This window comes from Hippoglossus hippoglossus, chromosome 18 (genome assembly GCF_009819705.1).
Source record: "Hippoglossus hippoglossus isolate fHipHip1 chromosome 18, fHipHip1.pri, whole genome shotgun sequence".
NCBI classification, from domain to species: domain Eukaryota; kingdom Metazoa; phylum Chordata; class Actinopteri; order Pleuronectiformes; family Pleuronectidae; genus Hippoglossus; species Hippoglossus hippoglossus.
In genome coordinates, this window is record NC_047168.1 from 5370679 (window position 1) to 5386990 (window position 16312).

Genomic DNA, 16312 nt, shown 5'->3' on the forward strand with positions numbered 1-16312 from the left:
CACAAGCCGTCCACACACACACACACACACACACACACACACACACACACACACACACACACACACAGAGATTCCCAGACAGAGCGAGAGGTTTTGTTTTTTCGTGCCAGCTCCACCTCTGAACCGCTGCTGTCTCTGAACCAGTCTGCCTTCCTCCACCACATTTAGCTCTGTCATGTGCCCTGCCAAGGTTTCCAGAGGTCAGCGTACAACAACCAGCTCCATCTCTGCTCTCTGTCTCCCTTTTTTTTGTCTTTCTTTCTTTCTCTCTCCTTGCCCAGCTCTATAAAATCTCCCCGCTGTATTTGCTTCTCGTTTGGATTTGCTAACCTGCAATTAGGATTCTTGTTGGAGGCATGCTGTAATTTTGCAACGCAGAGGAAACATCCGTAAACTTTTTGTTATAATACTTGCAGATGATCCTCTAGCCTGACGACCCTGGTTTTAGCCCCGGTCAATTCACTCACCTGCGCTGCCGAGGTGCCCTTCAGCAAGACACTGAATCCGTGCCAGCTGCACTTCTGCTCCTCTTGTAGACACGACTTTCCTGTAATGTTTTTTAGTATCCTAGCTCTCTGTGCTTCCCCTGCCTCACTTTCATTTATTTCCTCTCCCTCCCTGGCTGTGCACGAACAGCAGGAGGTGTTTGGTGCATCAGGTTTTTTTCCCTCCCGCTCTGTTGTTTTTATGGGAAATATTTTCAATGAAAGATATTACAGCGCTCGTCCTCTCTTTGTTTGTCTCGCTCGGTTCACCGTCGTAGCTGTGTACACTTTGGGGGAAGTGACGGATTGCTGCACCAAGGTATTGCACGCGGTGGTGGAAGCCATGTGAGGACAGAGGCCTTTGCACAGAATGAGTCGCACTATTTGAACATTTAAATCCCCAAATTCAATAGAATATGATGTTTTGTGTCAGTTTATGTCAGTAATGATTTAGCACTGCTCCTCCATAAGGTTTGGGCGACTGTCGAGAACCAGATGTGGAAAAAGAAAGAGTGGAAAAGAATCATCTAAACTGGAGAAGCAGAGGCCAGATCCTGACCTTCAAGCTGCTTTCAGACGTGCGCTGAAGCCCAGAGATTTTCTGGAAATTTTCCAAGAGGAGCTGCACTTGTGAAAAAGTTGCCCTGTACATTCTCCTGAACGTTTCCCTGCAGCCCCCTGGTACAATGTCCAGAAAAATGTAGAAGTGAGGCCGTGTGAGAATACAGCAGGAAAATGTCGATGACGTTTCTAACAAGGACCGGACGTGAAACCGGAAGAATACAAGTATCTCAGGATGAAAACACGTAGAAGATGTAGAAAGACGTCAACTCGGTCAGGCGACGAGATTCGTGATAAAAGGCAGACTGTGGTGTCGACGTGCTATAAAAACAAAAACAGTGTTTTCCACAGCAGAGTTTATACGACACGCCTGCATGCTCGACCCAGAACTAGAATCTCCCACTGTGTCTGCTTATTGTCTGAAAACAGCTCAAGAGTTAGGCGAAGAAATCGATACCACTCTCATGTCTGGGTGCTGCGTATGAATCATATCGAGGAAGAGTTGGTGTCTGAAAACACGTTTAGTCTCGACTGTGGGTAAAGGTCCAAAAATGCTAGCTCCTATATTTCCCATAATTCCCTTCTCTTTAGCCTGTCTCGGTCCAAGATGGCCCCCGATGACACCTCAATGACGTGATCAGGGTTTTTCTGTATTTCATTTTATTTTGAAACCTTCCTCCAGAGCTAGAAAGTTTGTTATTCAAGTGTGAAACAGTCTCACAGTCTACCTGGTCTATCAGTGCTTTCTACATGTGTTGTAGTCTGGATCATGCACACTGTCTACCACATGGGGGCAGTACACCCACAGTATTGGTAGTCTTCCAAACTCAATTTCATACATGATTCTCTCTCTTTTTCTATGTGTGTGTGTGTGAGAAAAATAGTTGGGTGGATAAATTAGTGTTAGTGTTCCCGGGGGCCCAGCGTAAACACTGGTGTGTGTGTGTGTGTGTGGCCCTCAGCAGGGGCCTGTCACCCGGCTCCTCCTGCACATCATCAAGCGGATTGGCCCATTTTGAAGTGCTGGGGCTGGATGCTGCCCCCCCCCCCCCCCCCCCCCCCACACACACAGAAAGGGGAATCTTTTTGTTTAGACTGGGCTGCAGACGTATGAGGTGACTCCAGTCCAATGATCATGGGTGTCACCATGATTCTTCTCCTGGTCTTTTTTCCTCCTTACTATGGTTTTCAACATGTTCTTGAAATATGCTACAGGTACTCGCAGTGTGACTGTGTAACTGCACTTTAAAAATAAAACCCCAATATTCCTTAAGTTTCTACATTGAGATGTGATGTCATACTCTCATACTGCAGATACCTCACAGCCGATGCACTCAGAGTTTGAGTCGGTCTGGTCGTCTGGTTCAGGGTCCCACGCCACGGCCCAGCAGGAACGTCTTTTATTCCCAGTGCCAAACTGAACAAAGAATAATGCATCAAGGACATTTAGTGTTGGGTACGATCTGCTCTCTGGTGTAAGTTAGTTATTTATACCTGTCCATTGCACTGTTGTATTGTGTGTCTTATATGCTTTTTATTGTGTTTTTGTCATTATCTATCTATCTATCTGTCTATCTGTCTGTCTGTCTGTCTACCCATCTATCCAATACTTTTCCAGTGTCACGTGTAATGCCCAGTATATCCATTGGGGGCGCTCTTGCTCTTCCGTCGTGGAGTTGAGCGCGTGCGTGTGCTTCTTCTTCGCCGTTTTAAAAGGAGGCAGAACAGACCTCCGGGGAGTCCAGAGGTCCGAGTCTGTGAACCCCGGAGAGGAGGAGGAGGAGGAGAGAGGAGGTGCATGGAGGGGCTCCACACCGCCCCCCCCCCACCCCAATAAAAAAAGGAAGAACTGCGCTCCGTTGCCTGCCAGTCTGAGGATGGAGGTCCCCCCCCCCCCCCCCTCTCTCTATTCATCCACGTCCCCCTTTCCCCCTCCTCCTCCGCCTCCTCCTCCGCCTCCTCCCTCTCTCCAACGAGCCAGTCGCTGTGTCAATGCGCTGCGAGCGTCAGGACCAGTCAGACCTGCGGGACTGCGAGGCGCGCACACGGATGAGATAACGCGCTTGCTTTTTTTTTCTTTCTTTTTCCTCGTTACTGCGAAAACCATTCCAGCTCTCCGAACGTCGCGCGACTCCACCAACACAGACCGATGCGCACAACCTTTGCGTTTCTTTCCAAGTTTCCCGTCGGCCTTTGTGCGGCACCGTCGGAGTGGAGATGCTCTTCTAGCGCTTTGGCTCGCTCCTCTCTCTCTCTCTCTCTCTCAGTTCCCCTTTGCGCGCAACGACCCTTGGATGTATCATCGATTTGAATTCGGACCCTTATTTGTTCGCTTTTTATTTTTTGTTTAATTCTCAACAAGAGGGATTTGCAGGATTTACCACCCCCGAGCGAAGAAGGATAAAATGCGCACGGACTGAAGCCCACCGAGCATCAACACGTATTTGAGGATGGAGCTGTGGACACGAGTGACATCCTTTCCTTTTTAAACCTGTTCACCTCCGCTGTTTTGGGTTTTTATTTTGTGGGGGGGGCGGTTTCTGCGCGATCGTGACACACACGGGACAATAAACCTCTCCGGCGTCACTCTGCTTATGCCGGGACGTGGATCATCTTGCGAGGGAACAAGGTAATGGGAGAGAAATCGCGCAGAGTCGGCGCAGAGAACAAGGGAACATTGTTCGGAGAGAGACAATCCGGGCGCACGGAGAGGCAGCAGGAATAGCGCCTGCTGGGTGGCGGTACCTCTCAGAAAAGAATCCGTCCAGTGGAGTTATATTTGTGCGCTTTGCAGAAAATCAAAAAAAACAAACAAAAAAGGGACTATTGATTGCTGGGAAAGTCATGGCACTGAAATAGTTTTTTTTTCCGGAGACGCGGACGCACGGATTTGGACGAAGTTTCTCCTGCACATTTCAGAGCGTGTTTTTTTTTGTGCATTTCGACGAATCTTGGATGCACGGCAGCCTCCGCTCTCTGACTGTCGCGACCTACAAGCCTGGCTCGGCTGTGCCCGCTGTGTCTCAGAGTCTCCCCGCAGCAGCAGCAGCAGCAGAGAACAGAAACACAACCCTCCGCTTCTGGTCCCTCTCGGTTGTTTCTTTTTAAATGCGGCTACACAAGCTGCGCGTCGGGGTGGAGATGGCGAGTCGAGGGAGAGGGAATGGTTTGGGGATCCTGATGGTTTTCTTACTGGATTTACTGGGGTCGGCGGCCAGCAACATGGAGCCCATCTACTGGAATTCCCTGAACGAAAGGTAAGAGCAGCCTCTTCCTTTTTTTTTATTTTCATTTTATTTTTTCCCCCTGGTTGCCTCATCTGCAGGTTTGAACTCGAGGCGAGGGACGGAAGCCGAAATAATTGGGGGTTAAGTGCACGTGCACTGTGAGACACGCAACTTGTGCAGCAGAGGATGGGATTTAGACAATTTGATGCGCGCGCGTTACTCTGAGGGACTTTCAGCGATGCAACGTGAAATAGAAAACACAACAAAGTTAGAGAGGCCTGCGGGACACACAGCCCCGGAATCATATTTATTATTAGGATCAATGTTTCTATTTGGACAATTTCTCCTCCCCACCATTATTAAGTATATTAGTTAAAGCCAGTGTGATCTGCTGCACACACACACACCTGGCTTACACACACACACACACACCTTGATGTGCTACACTGCTCTGCTCCACAGCTGCTGTGAGTTTGCCCCACTCGCATTGATTACTGTGGATAGTCCAGCCTCACTTCTTCTTAATGGTAAAGTCCCTTCAAACTGCCGTGCAGGCCAAAATGTGCGTGTGTGTGTGTGTGTGTGTGTGTGGTAATAAAGACGTGTGTGTGATGCTCTAAATTGCTGTAGCTGGATGACCTTGATTGAAATCCAGCCCCCCCCCCCCCCCCCCCCCCCCCCCAGGCCTCTCCCAACACCCTGTGCGCCCACTTGGCCACGACTCATTAGCATTTTTCTCCCTCTGTCCTCTGGAGAAGGTGTCAGGCATATTAGCCGAGGAAATGTCATTTTAAACACCTCTCGGCCGTTCACCACTTTTCTCACACCTCTGCCAATTTTTCTTCCCCCCCCTGTGTCTGAATGGACTGCAATGCCTGGTGGCGGTGGGAGAAGAGCAGGGGGCTTGTGTGCTGGAGAAAGGGAATATTAAAGTGACGCCAGCCCTCAATTTTTACAAACCCTGAATGCAATTTGTGGCGAATAGAGATCTTTTCAGCTTTTTTGTCAAAGTGCGTATCCTGAATACACCCTTCCTTTCACAACCTTTGTTGATTTAAAACAACAAAAGTCAAAGTAAAGTCACTTGTGGCACTTCCCGTACCCGGGTCACACCCACGCCACCAGCTTTACCAGAGACCAACAGGTTTTGAATGTGTCCGTGTGCGGCTGGAGGCTACGGCCGGCCCGGTTTCTCCCCTCTCCACAGATGTGACTGCGCGTGGGCCCCCGCTGTGGAGCCAGGCGTGAAGCCCTTAATGAGGGCTTATTGTCAGCAGTGGGTGGATTCACCCAACAGGGAGCAGGACACGGGAGGGTAATTTTCACTGAGAAGCTAACAGCCGGGGCTTTTGAGGCCTTACAGGTGAATCCACGCCATTGTCTCCTAATGGAGTTTGGTGTTAGGTGGGTGTCGGGGCTTAGTGAATGGGCCTGGCTGGCAATTAGAGGGGTGGTGGCTTTGACGCCAGACTCTGTCGTCATTTTCTCAGATTCTCTCACTCGTATATAGAGAATACAAAGCCTTATTGTATACTACCAGGCTTATTCATAGTTAATCAGCTTAGTCATTCCTCCAGTTCATTTTCTTGGCCCTTTTACACACTTCCATGTCCTTGTTTTCTCTTGCTCTCCACACAACTAGAGCCGTAGCGGCCTCAGGGCAAAGTAGGTTTGGGCCCTGGGCTGAAATACGATCCCATGCTCGTTCAAATCCTGCACATCCTCCATGGACGCTGTCCAGAGCCCACCCACATCTGGTTTGTTCTTCTGAAATGAGGTGAAAAGTTTGCAGAAGCGGTTGTCTGAATCAATCAGGTGCCGAGCGCATGTATGGTTCACGTCTCGTCTGTGTAGCAAATGGACTGTCACGTTGTTAACCTCCAGACCTCTGCTGCATGGGCCGCTTTGAAGTGCAGACCGTCCACCTGCAGCTGCCCTCCACCTCTCCTCCCAGCGTTCCTTCCACCTCCGTGAGCAATCTCCAGCTCCCTCAACTCTTCACCCCTTCGCACCTTCCTCTCACCCCGCCCCCCCCCCCCCTTCCTGCTCTCTCCTCCCCCTCCACTCCCATCCCTCTCATCCCTCGCGTCACCTTCCGTCTGTCTCCATCTCTACCTCAGTCCGTCTCCCCGCACCCGCCCCCTCCGGCGCGGTGAACAGACGTAGCAAATTGGAAACATGTGTCACATCCAGCCACTAATTATGGCACTACAGCAGCCGCTGATGCACCCAGAGATGTGTAGAGGTGAGGAGGAATAGCAGGCACCCATGGGTGTAGTGGAGAACGCAGACATCTCCCAAATAAAATGATCTGGCTGACGTAAGTTACAGTAAAAATACTATTTTAAGAGCCTCTTCAAAGGCTGCACCCACCCTTTTATTGACTGGTCCATCAGCTGAAATCACTGTGGTCCTGAAAGAAAAGGAACATAAACAAAGAGAGGTGGCAGGAGGTGAAAGAGAAACAGGAGTGGTGGGGGGGGGTAGAGACTGTCCTAACCCTACGTAAATCAATATCAGTTAAGACTCAAGTGCCAATACAGGTTCTGCTTGAGGAAGAGAGAACTGAACCAGAACAGTCACCTTGGGGAGAGCGACACCCAGACCCCCCCCCCCCCCCCCCCCCCATCCTCCCAGAAGAATTACATTATCCTTATCTCAGCATCTGCTATTATTGGCCTTACATGGCCGCCCTAATGAAAGATCGAATCTTACATTACCGCTCAGGAGTCTGTGGGGGGGGGGGGGGGGGTGAAGGTGAGGATGGAGGGGGGTGACAGGTGACCCACACACCTGGGTTCACACTGCGAGTCGCACCGGTGCACTCACACGCACTAACACGCACAGAAAGTGGATTCAGTGAACGTTGGCCCGGGTCACTTTTTCTGATCGCAGCATATGGAGTTTTGTAGGTTTTGGCCCTTTTGCAAGCTCGATTTCAGCGTCTGTTCTTAAGGCCAAAGCCTCCCGTTCCCCCCCCCCCCCCCCCCCTCTGCTCTCAGTCCCTCTCTTCCTCTCTTCCTCTCTTTCCATACTTCAGTAAACGGCTGTAGATTATTGTAAACGGCTGCCGAGGGTGGGCGTCTCTGCGCTCGGCGCTCGCGGTGACTTGTAATACAACTATTCCCCCTAAGATCCACATTAAAATTTAATCCCCCCCCTTCCCGTTTCTCAATAATTCATTAATCGCCGGCTAATTGGCGCCGGATAAAAGACTAGCTAACTAGGCTAAGTGTTTCGACTACAAAAAAAAAGGAAAAAAAAATCTTTGGAAATGTTCTTGGTGAGGGCATTCTGGGACTGGAGAGTGGAATAAGTGTTAGTAGGTCAAACGGGGTGCCATATACCAAAGGAGCAGCATTTTACAACCCGTTTATTGGTTGTTTGTATGTTTGAAACTCCACGGCCAGTTTCACGTAGGTCTCCCCCGTCCACCTGGCCCGCCACCTTCACGAATAATGCATGCGAAGCCTTTCCGGGGCCGTGTGGACAAGCGAGCAGGAGCCTGGTAAGCTCTTCACGCATCCCCCGGGCAAATGATTAGAGAACATCCACCGGGTAGTTTTATTTTAAATGTCTATTTTTTAGGGACGAGGGGCGTGTAGGAACAAGAGGAGGAAGAGAAGGGACGAATATGAACCATATATTGCTTGTTTGGGCTGCCTGTTAAAGCAAGTGCCCCTCACCCACCCTCACTCCCACCCGTCTGTCTCCCTCTTTTTCTTCCTCCCCTCGCCTGTGTGTGTAAGTTTATGAGCTGAGAGCAACAGGAGCTGTGAAAAAGAGGTTCCAGCTGATGTGGCAGAATACAAAGGCCAGGGGAAAGAGAGGGGATCCAAGCCGGCCAGCGGCTGCATTCTTTTCTTTTCTTTTCTTTTCTCTTCTTTTCTCTTCCTTTCTCTTCCTTTCTCTTCCTTTCTTTCCTGCAGATGGACACAGGTATGCAGCTGGACTGTGAAAATACAGACATGCGAACAGACAGGTCTATTCCAGCAGCCGCACGTTCTCAACAGATGTCTGCACACATAAACGGGCCTCGGGGGGCTTGACCTGCCCTCCCATCTCTGTCGGACACGTGTGTGTGAGTGTGTGGGCCCTAATGTATCTCCTGCGTTGCATGTGCAAGTGAGCATTAAACACACACTGCTACCACTAGACAGTAAACAGGGGAGGGCAGATGTGTGCGCACACACACACAAATTGACACACACGGGAGAGGTGAGGAAATTGGCAGGCGTCACGGACTGTTGTTCCACTCGGAATTCATTCATTATTTTATCACTCGATTATAAGTTTATTTGGCAGGGGCAGTGCACATTCATCAACATCATAACAGCTATAAAGCGGTGTTGTAAATATGCTGGGGTTGGCTAAAGAACTAATTTACTTCCCTAGTCCCTTGGGCTTTAGAAGTGACTTTGGGATTTTGGTAATGGTTAAAAGTGCTGATGATTAGGATGAAGGAGATTAAAAGTGTGCGGCTGGTTCTGAGTGTTGGAACACATGCAGAAACAAGCAACTCCCTTCCCTGGAAACAGCCAGCGCACACACACACACACACACATACATTCACAGCGGTAGTGGTGGTAACAGTAATCCAGGCCGTGGGGCTGAAGGGGGTCACATGTGTCCCAGCATCACTGGGCAGATTGCCCTAGGTGGCTGAACCCAGAGCCCCTTAGCAAAGCCAGCCAACACACACACACACACACACACAGACCCACACACACACACACTGGCCTCTCATTAGCTTGCTTCACAGCACACCCTGCCTAAGCAGGATCATCCAATCCTCCTGGCAGCATTTGGACTGGGCCAGGTCAATCCTCCTCCCCCGGGTGACACAGAGAGGCAGACTGGCGTAGTGTAAAAGTGTATGTGGACTCTTATGGCCTTAGGAGTGTGCAATGGGGGAGCAACCTCTGCCACGCCGTTCATCACCTCCTCTATCCGTTCTTTTACTCGCCCTCCAGTCTCTTTGCTCTGCATCACGAGACTCCCAGCTCTACCACCGCTACTGCTCGGCACATCTCCACAACATTGGGTTGGGCTCGTATTGCAGCAGCTCCCGTGGCTTCGGCATCCTTCCAGATAAATGGGATAGCTGTAGGAGGGAGTTGACGCTGCTGTCATTTCCCGTGTGTGCATGTGAGTGTGTGGATTCTGGTTTGTGACAGAGGATGCGCTGGTATGTGTGTGTCTGTGCCTTGAATACTAAACTGTGTGTCAAGATCTCCGAGCTCTAAGCCGTTCTGAGTATGTCAAGTGAAAAACAAATCCTTCAAACCAAACCGTTTTTTGGGTGTAATTAAGTCCTAAAGTCTTAGTTTCTCAAAACAAATGTGCCACAAATATGCCACTGTAGTAAGATTATTTTAGCCCGTCTCCAATACAAATTGACTTGTTTCAAGTATTTGCAGCAATTTGCATTATCCTCCAGATAGAGACACTCAGTCCTGGAAAATTGTGGAAACAAGTTACAAAAATTAAAAAATGTTCACGTTTTGTACAAAAATAACGATTCTGGGACAGAAATGGATGAGAATAGAATTTTAAGCAGTGTGTGTTTCGAGTTCACACCTCCAATCACCTTAAGCAACGTCAAGGTGGAGTCCTCGTTTGCATAGCACATACGCACGGTTATGCAGAACTTGTAAAATGCAAAACAAAAGTCAAATATTGTGTCTTATCTCCCAGTAACTTCCCCAGCAACCAGAAATCATTCCAGTTTTCAGCCTTTACGTCCTGACACTTTGATCAGCGTTGAAACGCCGTCACTCTCGCCCGCGCCGTCCATGCCAGTGGACGTCAAGACACTGCTTTGATGGGACACAGGCCTGACTGAATGTTAGAGAGAGAGGGGGAGAGAGTGTGTGTCTTCACAAGAGAGACAAATGAGAGGCTTCGCTGACGGACAGCTGTGCCTCGTCAAAGCTGAAGTTTTGGCAAACATCTTCCACAGATATGAGCAAGAGGCCAGCGAGAGAAGAAGTGGGTGCTGTTGGGGGGCGAGATGAGGGAGAGATAGAGGAGAAGAAGACAGAGAAGGGAAACAAAAAGCAGGAAGGATGGCGAGGGAAGGCGAGCTAAAAGAGAGATGGATGGTTTTCAGGAGCACGGCCGGGCTTGACAGTGGCACTGGCTGATGTGACGCGGCCCAGTCAGAGAGAGTGACTGATGATCTGTAGGTCACCGCCGTGACTAGCTGCTTCCTGCTCACATACAACAGGGCCGGCCCCTCATTCCTCATTACTGACACGTCCCATAATATTTATCCCTGTGAAGTCCAGCGTGAAACCTGGTAAGCTTTAAAGGAATGCATAGACTTTTTGGGCAGAGTGAGCTCTTTGATCAACTTAGCGCAGAGCAGTTAGGAGACTGGCAGCTGTTTCCCCTCTCCGTACTTGCTGCACTTCATATAATAAGATGAGATGCTGCAAACACGCAATGATTAAACTTGGGACACAAGGACGGAGGCCTCACAGCGGCCAAAATTATCCCAACTCATAATAATAATAATAATTTTAGATAATAATTTTAGACTTTATTTGTATAGCACCTTTTCATCCGCATTGACCTCAAACTTTGGACTGAAACGAGACGGTCAGGTCAACAACAGTGGCTTTCCAAGGTTGGCGTCATCAGCCCCTACCCCGCCCCCCCGCCCCAGCCAAAGGTTTAGTGACCCTTGTTTTGTTTTTTTGAACACGTGTGCCATAAGCTGTTCGGTTGAGTTGACGTGGGGTTCTGAAGCATCGGATGTCTCGTCACTTGCCGGCACCATTACCTCTGTGTCACTGAAGCGCAATGAATCCTGGTGCAGGTTGGGCCTGGAAGGATCCACCCGTCGGAGCCTTCGTTTGTAGGGGATGAAAGGACGCGTTTGTCGACGGCGTTTGAAGGAGCCTTTGCAATGTGACGGAAACAGTCGTCAAAGGCAGCCTCCGAAGGATGCAGCCCCTGAATTAAGACACAGCTGTTGTCTCCTACTACAGTTTCTCCGACTTCAATTTGCCAAAAAAAGAATATGAAAAGAGTGAGGATAGTACAGTGTTTTTTGTGTCATTCTTGTTTTTTTAAGAGTCGGCCTGCGATCCGGTGTATTGAGGTCAAATGTTGTCTGCCCTGTGACACACACTCCAAAACCCAGCATCCGTGGGTACACGCTGCTTCTCTCGTGTGCCATTGTAGCCGAGGAGGAATTTAGTCTCACTACGTCACGACAGAAATAACAAAAACACATCGTCAAACAACAAAAATGGACTCGTAAATGCGAGACTCACAGCCCGTAGCTGCATCTGCAAGCAATGAGCGTTTGAGTTTTCTTGGAGTTTTCTTTAAATATCTCATATTACATTTATATTTTTGGCATAAGAAGCTTTTATCCAGAGATTTGCAGAAACACACAGAGCCGCTAAAGTAAGCATACATGAATCACCCTGCCTGCAAGGAGCCTGGCAACAAAGCAGAGCAAACTATTCACTGCTCGGCTACAAAAAAGATACATGACTTTTATTTGTGCGGCGGGAGTGGTGGGAGGGGGAGCGGATCCTCTGGCTGTTGCCGTAGATGTTTGGTCTCTTGTGTGGGAGATAGGGAGACCTGTTACTCCAAAGCATCTTAGCTTTAAGATAATCTTTACCCGTTGACTTACAATTGGTCAGAGATGATCCTTATGCTAAGAGGCTTTGGTGGGGAACCCTGTCCTGCTCTGCCCCGCTGCAGTAACAGCCAGTCATCTCGAAACTTGGCTTATTAATAGACGAACACATTTATTACCCCATCTGAGCACACAGGCCCACTTCTCTACCTCAGATCCTTTGTAATATTCTCGGTGCCCAACTCTCGCCACCTTGATTATTTTTCCAGGCTTCTCGCTTTCGTCTCCTCAGATGTGTGTGCGCGCGTGGGCTTGCACGTATGCATAGTTCTAATTAGGAGTTAAAAGACTGTACAGCGAAAATAGTCCATCTGGCTTTGGCATTAGCCATCGTTGTTACGGTCTATGGGGAAACTGACCTTGGCTAACAGCGCAGGGAAAAATCATGCTCCATTTCCTGGGTTCTGCATTAAATATAATTTAAGTAGGATTGACATGCAAGATTAACATGGGAAAAATAGACAGATTACTGATAAACTGAAATAAATTGTTCGTAGGTTATAGCCTCAAGTATAATGCCTCAGCCTCAGAGCCCCCCCCCCCCCCCCCCCGAGTCAGTCTGTCTGTCTATCAAAGGACATGTATGTTTATAATTGGGTGTATACAGATAATTAGTTATTAATTTATTCATTCACCCTCAGAGGCAAAGTTCAACATTTTGAACCAACACCTTCACTCTCTAATCAAAGCTGACATTTCCTGAGAATATGAGAGGACGCAAATGTCAGAGTCCGTTTCTGACGAACATTTACCAGAATTTTTTCTTGCCAGCCCCTGAGTAAAATGTCCAAATGAGCCCATGTGAGAACACAGCAGGAACATTTTTCTAACACATGACGGACACAAGACTGAAAAGAACCCCCCCCCCCAAAAGACAACACTTAGAGGTGCCATACATGTAGAAATACGTCAACTTGCAAAGACAATTCAATTCAAGGGCTTTTGACGATAACGGCCGACGCCAGTGTCAATGCGCTATGAACACAGACATGTGATTTCTGCAGTGGAAATGGAGCCAGCAAGTGATCATCTGAGCTTAGCATAAAGACTGGAATCAAAGGGAAACTGATAGCCTGGCTCTCTGCAAAGATCACAAATCGCCCTATTAGCGCCCTGAAAAGCCAGTTAACACACATCTTGCACCTAAACAGAAATATCAACAACTAGGACTAACAACTAGGCTGCTTAGCTACGTAATTAATGCCACTACACAGACTCTCCTCCTTAACACCACCCAGCAGTGGGTCAAGCAGGTCATCTGTTAATCGGAAGGTAATGGTTTGATTCCAGTCCCCATTTCAAAATGCCCTTAGTCAAGACGTGGAACCCCCTGATGGCTGTGCCGTATGTGTGTGTTTTAGGAATGCATATATATATATATATATACGTGTATATCTAGAGGCTCTGTATGAATGCGACTGGTAGTGTCAAGCTCTTTGAATGGTCGTTAAAGACAAGAAAAGCACAATGTAAATACGGTCCACTTAGCATTTACTGTGCCCACAAGTGGCAATTAAAGGATAATCGTAAGTGTAAGTAACAGAAGCAGAGGAGAAACATAAAGTTGAAAGTTAGCATCATAAAGTCAGCCAACTGGCCCAGTTATATGTATTTAAGTTGGCTTACATTAGCTAACTAATGGTCATAGCAAATCAAGACAGGCTGTTGCAACAAAAGCCAGGAGTGTAGTGCAGGGCTCATATTATTGCTTGTCGAGAAAAAATTCTCTTTCTTTTCAAAGTTCCAACATGTCACTTTGACTTCAGCTGAAGAGTTGCATTCTTCTCTTGGACGGAGGAAAGTATGCAGCCTCCCGGGTTCATGAAGCTTTCAAAGTTTCAGTGGTTAGGCTAAAAAAATTCATGGTTGTCAAACTAAAACAAGGCTGTTTATCCCACTTTCCTGAAAAACGTAGCTTCAGCCGATTCAAAGTTTTTGAACCTGAAGTGATGATTTAAAGCTATTGGAAAAGCTAGCAAGACCAGGCTTTGAAAGAATAGAACCAATACAGCCAACCCCTTCCCATTTGTGCTCTGGTCAAAGCTCTGCCGGAAGCCTACTACCTACTGCCTGACAACTTCTAGAAGCCAACTTTTCTGTGAATCGCTCACTAACTTGTTGCTATAATCTCCGCTTCAGCCGTGTAAGCCCTGAGGAGCTTGCCTTTCTGTTTTTCCCCCCGGTGCGTCTTGTCCGGCGTCACGGACGCACCGACAACTGAGGCACTCTCTCTCCTCGCTGTCTTGCCAAATTGGCTCGTACACCACGTTTCCATCAATACTGATCGATGCTAGAGCCGACTGAGGGTCGCTTTTCTATCACTCGGAGACCCCCGCCTTCGTTCCCCTAAGTGCAATATCTTGCAAACATAACCCTATCATATAGCTTAATATAAAATATAGCATTTAAATATACGTTCATTTAATCTGGGAGTGAAAACCAATGGAATCCATTCCGATTGCAGACAAAGCGCCACATGTTAGCCGGTGTTAGTTTAGTATCCGTGGTAAAGGGGCTTAATATCAGACGTGTTTCAGAAACAACTTACCAACCTTAAGGAACTACTACAAATTAAACTCGCTGCCTCCTTTTTTTTTTTGCAGCTTATGGATTTCGGCGCGGTGCTTTGTTGTCTAGGACAAGTAACTCAAACAAGATCAATCTTGTGTAGAGCGAGTGAAGTGGACTGTTGTTGCCCCCTCCACATGCCACCATCTGATACCCCATGCTGGCTATAGGACACTACACACTACACAACAATACTCAGCAGCTTTCTGGCTTTCCCCTGTCTCCCTTGCCTTTGTGCTCATGTCTTGCAGTCAACATTAACACACACCAGCGTTCACATACACTGGCAGACACACATCCAGGCCTGCATGGACACAGTGGAGAGCTTGTATATACACACACATACACATGCATGCACAGATGAAAAATGTTATTGCTCCCAGTGCTGGAAAAAGTCCAAGTGGAGGGGTAGAGTTTCTTCCCTCCCCACTCCCTCTCGTTCTCACTCCCCGTCGGTAGCATGTCCCTCACTCCTTCCCCTTCCCCTCCTTCCTCGCCCTCCCTCCCGTAACTTCGGCCTCCTCCCTCTGCTCCCTGCGAACAAAAGCCCATCCCCCCCCCCCCCCCCCCCCCCCCCCCCCCCCCCCCCCCCCCCCCCCCCCCCCCCCCCCAACACCTTCCCAGTGCTTCCACTGAAAGCCCTCACACTCACTCGGCTCGCTGGCTTTGCGCTCTCCCACACGCACTCTTACCCCTCTCGTCGTCTGCAAAAACCAGTCCACTTCTCCGCTCTAATCCCCCCCTTCATTTCATTTGTCTTTTCTTTCACTCGCTCCCTCTTTGCCTGGCTTACCACCAGTGTAAATTTCCTTCCCTACATATCCAAGCTGTTATCATGTTACAGCTAGTTGGCAGGCAGTAAAAATTATTCCCTCTTCTTCTTCTGTTTTTTTTTTTATATTGCTCTCCTCTTTTACTCTTTTTTTTCTCATCAACAGCCTCTTTTGTCTCTCTTCTGCTTTGTGGGTGGTTTTTGATGTGCAGTGTCTCTAGTTTCTCCTCATTCACTCATCAACGTCCTGCAGTAAATAGGTCCTCTGTAGTGACGACAGGATGAATAATCATGATTGCCTATCACTGCCGTGTCAAAGTAATTTGGGAGTGACTGTGAACCAGAGCGCGCGCGCGCGCACGCACGCACGCACACACACACACACACACACACACACACACACACACACACACACACACACACACACACACACACGTTTGCATTAGCAGATGTACCACTCCCTCCAAATTCTCTGCAAATCAAGAAGTCTTTCCTCATTAGCTGCCCCGTCTTCTAACCTCCCTTCCAGGAATCTTTCTCTCTGTCTTTCTTTTCTCTTTTCTTTATCGGTCTTGCTCTCCATTGGAGTGCAGCTGTATTGCAGGTCCCCAGCCACAGGAGGGGGGAAAAAAACAGATGGAGCGCCCTCCTTTCTTTCTTCCTTTCTTTCATCCTTCCTTCCTTTCTTTCTTCTCTCTCTCTCTCTCTCTCTCTCTCTCCTCTCTCTCTCTCTCTCTCTCTCTCTCTCCTTCCCCACAAAGAAAATCAAGCCAGAAGAATGCTGGTGTGTAGGGAGGCTGGCGGTGGGGGTGGGTGCTGGCGGGGGACAAAAGCCTCCCTTTGTAGACAGTCCCCCTCTTGTGTTCTTTGGTTTTCAGTTGATGGATGGGTGGCACGGCTGTGGGTCACCGTGCCGCGTATTCGCAGCCGCGTACCTTGTTGTTGGATATGCGAGAATGCATATTTGTGTGATGCTTACTTCCGTTACGTGGCACATAACCCTCTGGCTGTGTGGTCTTTGGGTTTTGAAGACAGTGTG

The 16312-nt window shown here is 48.6% G+C and overlaps 1 protein-coding gene across 1 annotated transcript in view; it reads left to right on the forward strand.

The window, feature by feature from the left end:
* Nucleotides 1-3020: 3020 nt before the first annotated feature.
* Nucleotides 3021-16312, forward strand: part of efnb3b (ephrin-B3b) — a 78952-nt gene continuing 65660 nt past the window's right edge. Inside the window, exon 1 of the mRNA XM_034615538.1 lies at nt 3021-4303. Within this exon, the coding sequence (XP_034471429.1) occupies nt 4155-4303 (149 nt within the window). The 5' untranslated portion in view covers nt 3021-4154. The remainder of the gene's footprint in view (nt 4304-16312) is intronic.